The sequence below is a fragment of the Rhamphochromis longiceps genome, linkage group LG22 (assembly GCF_057381845.1).
Source record: "Rhamphochromis longiceps isolate RC_006_pf linkage group LG22, R_longiceps_female_GT1.1, whole genome shotgun sequence".
NCBI lineage: Eukaryota > Metazoa > Chordata > Actinopteri > Cichliformes > Cichlidae > Rhamphochromis > Rhamphochromis longiceps.
The window spans coordinates 32,203,306-32,216,884 of NC_140577.1; the positions used below are offsets into that span (position 1 = coordinate 32,203,306).

At 40.3% G+C, this 13,579-nt stretch overlaps 2 protein-coding genes across 2 annotated transcripts; one reads left to right on the forward strand and one right to left on the reverse strand.

The window, feature by feature from the left end:
• Positions 1–3,769: 3,769 nt before the first annotated feature.
• mrpl36 (mitochondrial ribosomal protein L36) lies at positions 3,770–5,449 on the reverse strand. The gene is made up of 2 exons (XM_085396503.1): positions 5,310–5,449; positions 3,770–4,250 (listed from the first exon to the last, which is right to left on the reverse strand). Exon 2 carries the CDS (start codon positions 4,238–4,240, stop codon positions 3,860–3,862), a length of 381 nt encoding a protein of 126 aa, XP_085252629.1. The 5' UTR covers positions 4,241–4,250; positions 5,310–5,449; the 3' UTR covers positions 3,770–3,859.
• Positions 5,450–5,680: 231 nt separating this feature from the next.
• Positions 5,681–8,627, forward strand: ndufs6 (NADH:ubiquinone oxidoreductase subunit S6). The gene is made up of 4 exons (XM_085396504.1): positions 5,681–5,862; positions 6,169–6,222; positions 6,905–7,027; positions 8,488–8,627. Exons 1-4 carry the CDS (start codon positions 5,719–5,721, stop codon positions 8,554–8,556), a joined length of 390 nt encoding a protein of 129 aa, XP_085252630.1. The 5' UTR covers positions 5,681–5,718; the 3' UTR covers positions 8,557–8,627.
• The last annotated feature ends 4,952 nt before the right edge of the window (positions 8,628–13,579 follow it).

Here is a 13,579-nt window from a genome sequence, read left to right on the forward strand (position 1 = left end):
TAGTTCTATAAAGATATTTAACTTAAAGGACTGAATTGATTATATCGTAGAAACAAACACAAAGAGTCATAAATATACTTGCAAAAACATGTAATTTCTTTATTTCATATATAACACTTTCATAAGGCTCCTTACCAATATAACGAGAGATATTGCACGTTACCTCTACTAAAACTAATACACCAACATGATTTTGATTAGAGGAGTATTAAGAATCAAAGCCACTGCTTCTTTGAGGCCCACCAACATGTTCGCCAGATTACAGCAATCGAGCGGCTGTTACTTCAATAAAGAACTAAGAAATGAGTAGTATGATCTAGATGAAGTGATGTGCAAGTGATTGTAGCATATTAATTTATTTGGTCAGTTATCAAAATCAAATTGATAATCATAATCACAGTAGCGAAAGAAATCCAAGATCATCCTTTTCTAAGAACCTGAACCTGCTGTGGGGACGTTTGAAACCGTCACTTGCTGATGCTCGCACACCGCACGGTCTCACTAGCTGTGGAAGGCGCCTCTGAGATGCTTCGGGTGATTTGCCTTCAATGAAGTCCAGTAGGCGTTTGAAGTCCTGTTTCCTCTGTCTCTATTTGATCCACCCATCCATTTCTGCTGTCATTTATTTTCTACATGCCAGTAAATGCCCGTGTAAACAGACTCTGTTGATCTTCAAAGCCACAGATGGCTGATTTACATTGTATCCTGTGGCTGACGCTTTGCATTAAGACTCGTTTATTGACCCACAGAAATCACTAGCTGAGTCTGCCAGGTGAACTCAGACTTACCTATTTGACAACCTTCCACAGCTCACACAGAAACAAAGGAAACATTTAATCTGTGTTTCTTTGACCAAATGCTTCAGTGGAAAGCAATTGGACGGTCCCAAACACTGGATCAAATCTTCCTGCCGTGCTTTTGCGAAATTAGAAGTGTTCAAATAATATATGTGCATGTACACACGTTTTCCGAATCCCTGATCCTCCATCAGCAAATATTAACCTTTAGTTTATTCGAGCAAAGCCAGCGTACACTCAGTGTTTGTTGCCAAACATCTTTCAACCAGTTTGGTTTCTTCGGCACTTGGGACTGAGTATTGCAGTCAGTCAGAGCGTTTCATGGCCCCTTTTCTGACCTTTAGTAAACATACAGTGGCTGAGAATTTGCCCAAAGTTTTGAATGTGACTGGTTTTAAAAGTGACAGGGAGTTTGAAAAGCGACCGTCCATGATGCACACTTTGGCTCCCTCTTGTGGAAGAATGATGGAACTCAGCCTGATGTTGTTAGAAACTTCAGTTCCACCAAAGGTGCTCTGTTGGTTGAGATCTGGTGACTGTCGAAGCTGTTTGAGTACATTGAACTCACTGTTCTAGAAACCAGTTTGACATGATTTGAGCTTTGTAACATGGTGTGTTATGCTGCTGGAAGCAACCATAAAGGTCATAAGAGGAGCGACATTGCAGTAGATTGGTCATAATCTAACAGGATTGATCAAAATGCTTGAAAAAAAGGCATGAACATTTGCATAATGACAGATTTAAAAAAAAAAAAACACTTTTCCATTTAAAAACAAGACAAACAGTTTTGATTGAAAATCAAAGTCTCCATCTTCTTCCTGTTATTGGCCGCCATAAAAAAAAAAAGTGCCTTAAATATTGCATATTTGTCCAAACAAATACATGAAATATCTACATCTTGCTCACACACAGCGCTCCGACCTCTGGACAGCCCTCGCAGCTGAATAACCAGCATTGTTTGGCAGAGATTTTGAACACTTGCAGTTTGTCGGATGCACTGTTTTATATTTTATGTGTAAAGGCTGGGATGTGTGTAACGGATTTTAGTCCTTTGAAACATTTGTATTTGTCTTTTGGGGGGTGCTAAATGTCAGTAAGTGTAACCATAAATGGGTTTTCAATGCCCCTGTAGGTGTTAACTGGTTAATTCTATTGCATTTAAAAAATAAATGATGATTTTAAATTGTATTCATAAAAATAAACCATGTAATCAGTAAGTGTATGCTGTGCAGTGTTCATTTTGTGTTTTTGTTTTAGATATTTTTTAAAAGAAGACGGTGGTGGAAGTTTTGGTCAGTTCATTTGGGTCCTGATTTTAAAGAGCATAGAAAAACCTAGTACACAGATCTTCCCGTTTTTATTTTCTTTTTGTTTGTATTTTTAATGATTTTTACATAATGCACTGCACTAGGTGGGTTGTGGTATTTATACTTAAGAGTCCAAGAAAACATCTCTTTACACCGTCACTGCCAGCCAGAACCAGGGTGGAGCCATAGTTTTATTTTGTTTATGTTGAATTCTGACCCCACTATCCAAATGTTGCAGAAGAAATGGAGACTAACCAGACTTGGCAACATTTCAACACAATCTTCTGTTGTCTCATTTTCATGATTCTATGTGAACTGTAGTCTCAGTTTTCTGTTCTTAGATGAGGAATGGCACTTGATGTGGGCTTCTGCTGCTGTAGCCCATCTAGCTCAAGGTCAGACTTTACTGTGTATTTAAAAATGCTCTCCTGTACGGGTGTTTTATCCTACTATTAGAGGTCTGACCCTCTCTGTTGACCTCTGGCATCAGCAAAGCATTTTCACCCTGCTGCTCACTGGATATTTTGTCTTTTTTCATTCTCTGTGAACCCTAGTAAGGGAAATTGCTAGTGGACCGCAGTTTCTGAAATACCCACCTGGGACCAACAACCAGGTCATCTTGACAATCTCTACATCACTACTTGCCGCTATCTGATTTTCTGACCATACAGCTGAATCACTCTACCTAATAAAGTGGCCATTGAGTATGTATGTATCTATCCATAGTACTGCGCAAATGTCTTGAGCAAACCCTCATTGATTTATATTTTCTTTGGAAAAAAATGGGAAATAGGTTAAAAAATAAATGTAAATACAGTATATAAGGCAATATCATTGTTCAATTCTCACAAGCTTTAAAATCAATACTTGGCATGACCACGTTTATTCTTCAACACAGCCTGAACTCTTTTAGGTCAGCTTTCTTGTCATGCCTTTATTTAGTCATTAGGAATATTTCTCCAGGGTTTTTGAAGGACATTTAAAGCTCTGGATGTTGGCTACGTTTCGTTCTGTTCATCCATCAGGATGATCCCACGCTGCTTCAGACCTTGTTGATGCAAAAATACTTTTCTGCTCCTGTAAAACTTTGTTATCGTTGGCATTTTTTAATAGACTCAAGATGAGTTGAGTCAAGTTGAGACATAATTACTTCTCATTTCTTTAGTTGAGTCACTTACCCTAAAGAAGTGAGAAGTAATTATGTCTTTTGAGACAGGCTGCTAGTAACAAAGTGCCTAAAGACACAGTTTACAGTTTATTTGCTAAGTTGTCTGCTATAGAAGCAACACTTGTGCATTTTTAATGGTTGAATGATTGATAGGTCGGTGTTAAGTGTTTAAACAAATAAAATAATAATTCACCTGAAAATGGTCAGGTACAAGAACTGGACTGAAAATAAGTGAAAAACAAGGCCACTGTCTAAAGAAAAACTTTTGAAAGACCTTCAGAAAGTCTGATAACGATCGCTCAAGATCACATTTTCTTTGTAAATGACAAAAAAAAACCCAAACAAAAAAAAACAACCCCCCCAAAAAACCCACCTGGCTTTAGAATCAAAACATGCAGAAACACAGGGCGGCTCACGAGTTTTGCTCAGTATGCGTAAAAAATTTGTCTTTTTTGTTGTTAGGAGAGGAACTGTAGAGAGGTGAGAAGACTTCAACGTATTTTTCACCCAAACAATTTATTACTTCAGCACAGTTTTCGTAAATATCCACGCCTTGGGTGCAGTCACCCCCACGCTCGTACAACACTTCAGCCCTGCCTCTGCTTGTGTCTTGGATTTGTCTTGCAGAACACAAACAAACGTCCCCTCCTTATAACAAAGAAGCAGTCCTTGCAGCGCCTCTTCAGGGCAGTTTTGGTTTTCATTCCTGCAGAGGGCTGAACGCAGGGAACATGCCAACACTGTCCCAACAGAGAGGTTTCACGACGAGCCGGGAAGCCAGAAGAAGGGCGCTGGATGGAGCTGATGCTGGCCGATGATGGGAGAAATGCACGAGAACCGCCGGTGAGCATAAAGAGAGATCTGTGAACAAAGGCTGCCGGTGAGGACAAGGTCAGACGCCAGTGGCTCATCTGGGCCACTTGCCTAGCTAAGGAGGTAGCCAGATGCTTTAGCAGAAGGGGGGCCATGGCGGAAAAGCTGCAAAGAGAATTCCAAAAAAGGATATTTTTTAGTTCCTCACGTTGTGATGCAGAGCTGAAAAGATTACTTAATTTTTTCACTAGGCAAGTATTAGCCATTCCTCAAGCAAAAACTATTGAAAATGTGACAGTTACTGAAACTCCACGTTCTTAATTGGGTGGATTCACCATCTGTTTAAAATAAGTGCAACAAAATCTTTTGGTCAGGTGAAACAGGGCATCCAGAGAGGTCATCTTAGTCTGGGAAGGTGACATTTCATTGGGAATCAAACGGTCACACAAAATCACAAAACATTCATTCATTCATACGGACCTATCCTGGGGTCCTTAGTTTCTCATCTGTCTAAAACATCCTGTTTTGGCTCCCTCGCCCCTCCCTTTGAGCCCGCACTCATCTAATTGGCTGCCCCTCACAAACCTAAAGTTTTAACATGAGGTGGAGCTGCGTGCCTGACATGACCACATTTGGAATACCTGTCCTAACTGACATCATACAATGTTTAGAGTAGAAAAAAAAAGTATCAAATTTGAGTTTTTTGGTCAGAGTAAATTCTTGCACATATGCCGACTTCTTTACTTGAAACCTCGGCCTTTATAACACAAGCATCACCCATTGCAACATGACACAAATGAGAGGAAATAACAAAAAGCACAATACACCGCCTTAAATAACGTTCTAATACTATTTGAGATGAACAAACTAGCCTGGGCTAACAAAGGTAATCATATTAACATGTTTTTTAAAATACAGTCAGCAACATATTGCAGAATAAGCACTACTCATGAGGCCTAGTACGTAACACATTAACCAGCTACACACCAATTTAATAAAATCTTCCATGGGCCTTTAAAAAATGATATATTTATAGGCTACTACCTTCCTTGTACAAAAAAAACTCTGTACATGTAAAAATTACCACCCGGTGTCCACACAGCAGAACTATGTAACGGCCAAGCGCATGTCAGAGCTGACCTGCTAGCACTAGACCGAATAAGCATTCACACTGTGTGAATGCTTGCGCAGAAAACATTACAAAGTCAAACAACACAAACAAACCTTTCAGAAATCACTAGAAAGTTGAATTCATGAATTCATTTATGCCCCTGTAAGTACGTGTTAATCGCCACAACAAGAACCACACTGCTTTCTTGCTTCAAGTACATAAAACAGCTTCCGGTGTATAGGAGGATAGTGAGGCCCTTATTTTTGCCTTTCAGGCAGTTTCCTCTCGCTAGTTTTGTGGGAGAACACTTCCCTTTCTCCATACTAACAGTCTCGGATTCCGTCTTTTTTAAATTTGAACTATTTTACATTTTATAATATATGTCAAAATAAAGAAAGGCACCTTGCTGAGGCTTGCCGCCGGTAAAGTTTGTTTGAGCCTGAAAAGCCAGACTCGGGGCGAAATTAACCTCGGTATTAGCGTCCTTTGCGAGGCAGTCTGGGAAAGCAGATTGTTGTAAACATGGCGGCCACAGTGGGCAGAGTTCTGTCCTTCAGTAAAAATGTTAAGCTGCTCGTTTCGCCTTTGAAGCTTTCTGCAGTACCTGCTCACCGTTATAGTGTAGATGTTTCCACTACCGGCGAGCCCATCACTCACACCGGACAGGTGAGCTGAAAACTACCTCTCTGTTACTGTTATTTTACCCCATGGAGCAACGTTAGCTAACCTTAGCATAGTGTTACTGACGCCTGCAGCTCCAAATTACTCTGCTTATAAGATGTTTGATGTTTGAATGCTGGTCACTGATTATATTGCATACACAATATGCAATATAATGCAATAAATCTAAAAGTTTCATTTAGTTCCGCTCTTAAAACAGTTCTCATATTAGGACCACAATGTTAAATCACAGATAAACAAAATAACAGGATGCCTGTAAACTGCTGCGTGTAACTTGTGTTTTTCTCCTAGGTGTATGATGAGCATGATTACAGGAAAGCCAGATTTGTTGGCAAACAGAAAGAGGTAAGAAATAAGCACTTAACAATTTATTCATTTGGCTAAGCTTAGTGTAACCCCTGCTAACTGGGTTTAGGGCCTAGGTCTTTCAGATCCAAGGCCAAAACTGTGTGAATAACAAATCAAGAATTGAGAATTGTAGTCTCAAAGAAGATAAGCACTGGAATCCTGAATAGACTGTGAGGTTGCAGACCAAGAAAAACTTCAGTTTTTCAGAAGATACAACTTTAAACCAGACTGAAGTATGCTAAAGACAACCTGGAGAAAGATTAATGCTTACTGGAAGCACGTCCTTAGGTCAGATGTGGGTCATCGCTTTGTCTTCAAACATGACAACGAGTCAGAACATATGTTGCTCCTGGTGAAGAACTGCCCCCAAAATACCAAAGTGAACGTTATTGACTGGCCTGCACAAAGCCCTGATTTGAATCCCACTGAAGACAGAGGTCAATGCCAGTTTTTGTTTTTTGCGAAATAATTGTTTCTGTGTGCAAAGTAAATTAATGTAAGCATCCAAACTAAAACTACGATGTTTGGAAAAGCTGTTTTAAGTAGCACTTGGAAAATACTTTAAAAAAACAACAACGAAAACATGCACATCAGTGCAGAGTCCCCATACCACACCTAGCGACTTCCTCGCCGAGTTTTGGAAAGTACTTACACAATTGCTTTGTATTGTTGTTTAAAGGTGAATAAGAACTTTGCCATCAACCTGGTGGCAGAGGAGCCAGTGTCTGACATCGAAGTCAGAGTGGTATCTTGCGATGGGGGCGGAGGAGCGCTGGGACACCCCAAAGTCTACATCAACTTGGTAAGACCCTGCAGACACCATTAGATAAAACTATTTCAAGTGCTTGGTATTCATATTGCTGGGATAGGCATGAATCTCCTAAACCTAGCAGCTTTGTGCAGTGAGGGATCTCAGAAAACACAAAGGTGCTGTTGCACTGATGAAGCTGGCAGCATGATGGTTAGCACCATCGCCTCACAGCAAGAAGCTCCTAGCTCTGAATCCTCCTTTCTGTGTAGAGTTTGCCTGATGCCTCTGTGCCGCCTCTCACCCTCGGACAGCTAAGACAGCCTCCAGGCCAACCAAAACCATGAACTAGATAAGAAAAAGAAAATAGACAGATGGAACGATGAAGTTTATTTAGCACTGAGGTTGAGTGATGACTCCAAAAGACTGTCAAACCCCGTTTCCCAAAATGTTGGGACGCTGTATAAAATGTAAATGAAATTCAGTTTAATATTTGGTTTAATATTTGATTCATGATGGTATACAAACCTGGGAAAAATATGATTTTATCTGAAAATAAAATTGATCAATTTCATTTTTCATGTTCTTTCTTTCTTTCTTTCTTTCTTTCTTTCTTTCTTTCTTTCTTTCTTTTTTTTTTTTTTTTTTTTTTGGAACAAAGTTGAAACAGGCCAAACAAAAGACTTGAAAGTTGCGTAAGAACCAGAAACCATTATCTCACAATGGCTTTTACCTGATTGGCCATTTCTGTAGGCACAGGACGAGGCCATAAACTAATAGTAAAGATGGCTCCGTCTCTGGAAACAAAAATAAGCTACTGATGCTATCCAGACTTGTAAGCAGGACAAAGTGTACATGTATTCTAGCAGCATGGCTTTCTGAGTCTTTCTTCCACTTACCCATTTCCTGGTTGGGGGGGCTGAATCCTATCCCAGCTGCTACAAGTAGAGCGGCGGGTACGCCCTGAACAGGTTACCAGTCTGTTGCAGGGGTCACACAAAGAGGCTGACAACCATTAGTGCTCACACACACACCTATGGCCAATTTAAAATCACCAGTTAACCTAACCCCACTAACATGCCGCATGGATTGAACGAAAAAAAACAAACAAAGTAGGGCTCTTTAGCTGAAATCTTGTTTCAAGCAAGGATTTCAAAACTAGAACAGCTGCTCTCTTCACTTCCCGAATGTGTGTTAAATATTAAATAGGGTTTGAAAAATATGAAGATCCTTTTTTTTTTTTTTTTTTTTTTTTTTTTTTGCTTTGCAGAATATACAAATGATTTATAATGTCCCCACCTTTTACCAACAGTGTGGCATCATTGTTAAAATGGATAAACTCAGCGAATTCTATGATTTCATTAGGCAAACAGTAGGTTGGAGTAGAACAGTAGGAGAGATTATAGCCTGACTCTGCACATATAATCTGTAAAATTTTATTTAGTGTTGTTTTAATCTAAGATTATTTGATGTAATGTTCCCAAACTGTAAACGCTCTTGTTTTTTGTCTTCAGGATAAAGACACAAAAGTGGGAACGTGCGGCTACTGTGGACTGCAGTTCAAGCAGAAGCATCATCACTGAAACATTTCCTCTTTGCTTCTCTGTGTAAATCGCCATATTGCTCAATAAATTATATCTTGTCTGAGAGTTCATTCTTTGTAATTAAGCATCCTGGAATAAAGACAAAGACTGCACTACACAAAGTTTTGTAGACAGTCAAATGTGTACAGGCAGTTTCTAATTATTGCTCTTGTAGATTTGAAGGCGAAGCTCTGAATAAGTTGCTGCTCTTACTGTAGATTCCCCGATGCTGCTGTACGTTTGGTTAATAGGGTGCAGTTCCACCCTGTGACAGCCAGAGGTCAGCAGAGTCCTGCATATGTGTTTATTCTGAGGCTGGAGACAGGCTGAAGGGCTTTCTTTCAGGAAATAAGACAAGTTTTACATTTTCTTCTTTGGACACAGCAAAGTTCATTTTTTTCTAATATAATGCATTGAAAGGTGATGCAAACTTGTAATTAAAATCAATGAAAATACAAATAGTGCACCAAAGTGTTATCTGCTTTAAAGTTATGATTATTTCTTTAGTACATGAAAGAGATGATAGATAGAGGACTTTTGTCAGTTGTTTACAATGAAGAGCGCTGAAAGGACCTTAACATTCCTCCGTCGGCTCCCGACGATCCAAGCTGGAAGGTCTTGCTCTGCCAGGATACTGTTGGGTGGGGGTGGAGGGGCAGTCTGATAGGACACAGCAGCGTGGAACAATACATGTTTGAAGAAGATCATATATATATTTCATCAGGCTTATTCTCCATAGACCTCTGCATGCCAAATTGGCCTGCGCTTGGCTCGGGCTCCAGACAGCACTACCCTGTTCTGTCCCCAGTGATGCAGGCAGTGGAACTGCATTTTCCACACCACGGAGCTCAGGTTGGGAAGAGTTGTCAGGCTGATATAATTGGCCCTGGTGACTCCTGGAAGTGAGGCTTACGCTGTAGTTAACCTCATCTATAGTCAAGACCACAGTGGATGATTGAAGGGGAGAGAGGTGCACTGTTAAAATGAGGCAGGCGAGCCGGGTCAGTGTCAGAGAGCTGACTGGTTGGTCTTGCGGTTGGTAAGTCTGAGTGGTTCAGAGGCGGTGCTTGGATGGGTTGGAGGCATTGCCGGGGGCAAAATCTTCAGATGAAACTGAGCGTGTGAATCGCACAGTGTTTTAGTCCTGGGTTTGACTGCACTGCTTCATTATTCAGCGCCTTTAAATGTGCTGCTCCAGCATAATGTAATATTCTTCAGCATCATACATATATATATATATATATCGAGGAACTCCAGATTGCAAAGGTGGATTTAACCAATTTGCAGACTGGCTCATTCATGGGTGCCGTTTCCAACTGTCAAATCAGCGCGGGATTGAACGCTACATCCACTTACCTATTTTCCTTCTCCATAATATTAGATCGTAATTGGAAATAAAACCCTTAAGCATATTATGAGCTACAGTGTCGGGTCAGACCATGCAGACAAAGATAAGCTCAAATGAGACTGTAATCACAGTGAAAATGTCCCCACCACCGAGCCTCACAGTAGATAATGGAGTTAAATGCCACAAAATTCCTTAGCACGGCGTCCTTCCACAACAATCACTCACTCCACACAAAACATCCTCCTCATCGCTGTAATTGCCCTATTAAAATATTTCTCCTTGAAGATGTGTCACATTACAGACCCCGCGGCTCATTAAGGAGCTCCCTGCAGCCAATTATCTGAGCCTCCATGTCTGGAAGCCAGTGTGACCAAAAGGGGCTCAGAGGCAGATCTGGGAGCAGCCTGTCCTCCTCAAATCTACACCTACTGTATGAGAGTCAAAACAGAAAACTGACCTTTGGTCATTGTCTCGGGGCGACTCCACTCAGCTCCACTTTAGAGTCAGGTGACAGAGCGTCTGACCTTTACCATGGAAATAATGACTTGTTCTTGTGCCAGGAGCTCAGAGGGTTACCGCAGGGAGCGAGACACCTCTGGCGACATGTGACAGTTTTTGGAGGAGAGAGTTTGCACTCAGCACTTTGATAGCCCCGGAAAACCAAAGTGTGTGTGACAAGACACAAGCGACTTAGAAGTGTGTGTATATCTATGCCTGCGTGTGTGTGTTTGAGTGCGCACCAGAGACATAGTGTTGAAAGGAAATAGGTGTCAGACAAGAGGTGCAGAGAGGAGTAATTTAAAGTTGTCAATACTTCCTGTGCAGACATTCCACCTGAAATTTTAAAAATAAAAGTGATTGTGAAAAAAGGGTCTGATTGTGAAGGGAAGAAGAAAAGAAACAGAATCCGAACAAACAATACATGTTGATGAAATTCGGGCAAAACATTTGCAGCTTACTTTCCAAGGTCACAAAAAAAGCCCTTCGCACATGTCTCTGTGTCAACTATCCCTCGAGACACAAAGAGCCCAAAAAACTCCCGGTGCTGTGAGACAGACAGGTAAACAGAGAGTCTAACATTCCCCGACCTGTGCAGCAACACACTGAGTCTTAATCACATTATATGGCCCAGGGAGCAGGCCTGCGTGTCAGACTGGCTGTTGAGTCGTTCGACTGTGTCGACAGCAGACATAGGAGAGGTGAGACAAGTGGAGGGACAGAGGGAGGGAGAAGACGGAGGAGGGAATATGGACAATGGTGGAATAAGTTGGGGAAGGAGGTAAGAGGAGACACGACATAGCTGGAGTAGTTAAAAGAGAAACGTGAAAAAAACAGGCTGTTAAAAAAGGGATACAAGAGAAATGTCACGAGGAAAAGATTCATGCTCAAAACTTTAGCTGCATTTCTAGTTTTAACATTTTTGACTGGGATTTCACTCAGTGTTAAGTTTACACACGATATCCTCCCCAAAAGCATTTATTTGAAAAAACTTTTGGTCTGATTTGATACTTTAACCATTAAAAGAAGTCTTCATCTTCAGTCATTCTTCTGACTGAAATGTCATTTCATTTTTGTAATAATTTAGGTGTTTAAATTCTTTTCATTACCATAAAATTAAAGAAGATTAAATCTAAAGCTGATTTATGTGGTTTTGCTGGTGAGAGTTGTGCCACGTGGGTTACAAAACAGGGAGCTGGTTGTACCGTTTTGCAAAAAAGTGATCCCATTATCCCCTTCTGACTGGATCACTTACAAACTAGTCCCACTTTTCTACACAACTTCATTGGATCTCATTTCTCCAGAATATCTTCATTTAATTTTTAATCGCTGTTGCAAGTTTCAACATCTTTAAATCATAGTTTTTGGCCTTGTACCTTAGTTTTTAGTTAGTTATAAAATTGCTTTTATCAGAAAAAAAGGTTGTTGATGAAAACTGTGACTTAAAAATATTGGTCAACAAAATGAGCACTGGTTAACAGCAAACTTATTGAAGTTCATGCTGACCTAGCTGAGATTTTTAAAATGTCAACTTCGCATTCATTGATAACCTTTAGTTAGCTTTAGCTAACAACAATACAAATGTTTTGCCCAAATTTCATTGACATGTATTGTTTGTTCATATTCTATAAGTGAAGTTTTTTCCTCTTTTTTATTTAAATGAAGCTAACATGGAAGTGTAAATAACTGCAGTTCCTTGGAAAGCCACTTGAGGCTGGCTTAAAAAATTAAATTAGTCCAATAGACAGCATAAAAGATTGATGTAGCTACCTTGCTTTCCTTTTGGAACCTCAAAAAGTGCGTTTTTTTCTTTTTTCTCTTTTTCTGACTGAAGCCCCCTCATTGACAAGTTGTTAGCCAAAGAAGTTTCAGTTTCATATCACAAATAATCCTCCATTTTTTTTAAACATAGTATGAGTAAGATGTTGTCTGATTGTTACTCGGGTGACTCGGGAGTGACATCATTCCTGAGTTAGTGTGTCAGAGCAGGCACAAAAACCTTTTTTACTTCTTAGCAAGGTAGACCAATTCAAGCATCACTAGCAAAGACAATAATATGTTTTTGAGGGTGGGGGTTAAAAAGACTGCTGCAGCACATCCATGGATAGAGCCAAGTCAATGCTCTGCCTGTGGCACAAGTCACAGATCCACAACAGATTAAAGGTTCAACAGTTTTACTACTGTTTGCATCCGCTGCCTCCGTTTAGGAATGTAAACTTTAGGTTGGTGGGGCTGCTCCACCTTTCCAAACTGGAAATCCCATATCATTGAATGTTCCAGATGAAAATTTTTACTTGGCACGTGGAACTCAATCTGGAACACATCAACAGAGCTGTTTGTCTGCTAATCAGAAGGTCGTTGGCTGAATCCCCGAATCCTCTAGTTTGGATCCTGATGCATTTTTCGGGAGTAAATGTTAGAAAGTGCTTTGGAATATATAAAAGCACAGTATGAGTATGTTTGTCACTGTGTGAATGAGAGTTGCCCTAGAAAGCCTGACTGTTCTACTGAGTAGAAAGGTGCTATAAGTGGTGAGTGCTATATGGTGGTAAGTACCATTCCATTTACCATTTGCAGAATGTTAATTTTTAATTTTTACTATTATTAAATCTGACCAAAAAAGAGTGAGCCCATAAGCTCAGCAGGAAAGTGTTTACCGAGGTCAAGGCTGAAAGCTTTTTCCCCCATAGATTCTGTAGGACCATTGCTATAAGAGAGAATGCAGTTTAAGGTACTTCTGCATTGGCTTCGTTTTCCTAACTTGGAAGATACATCAGTGTTTTATGGTGTCTGTAGTCAGTCCTCACAGACTCCTTTTTTAAAATGTTCAGATATACCGCATTAAAACTTTTCTTACATGTACAAAAAACAGTTTGTTCTCTATAGCTAATTCTTTTTCTAATAGCTAATTTGTTCTTTCTGGCCATTGTATGGGGGATGAATTTACACAGTTCAGTCCTCTAACCCACAGGTGTCGAACTCCAGGCCTTGAGGTCCACTGTACTGCCCTTGTAGCTTCTTATTGGCAAAGCACACCTGATCTACATATTCAGCAGCTGGTAGGGCAGGGATATCTCAAAAACAAGCAGGATGTTGGCCCTTGAGAACTGGAGTATGACACCCCTGCTCTAACCTGTTTTATGCTTAAAGTTATATCTTATCAGTTGTAACTGCATC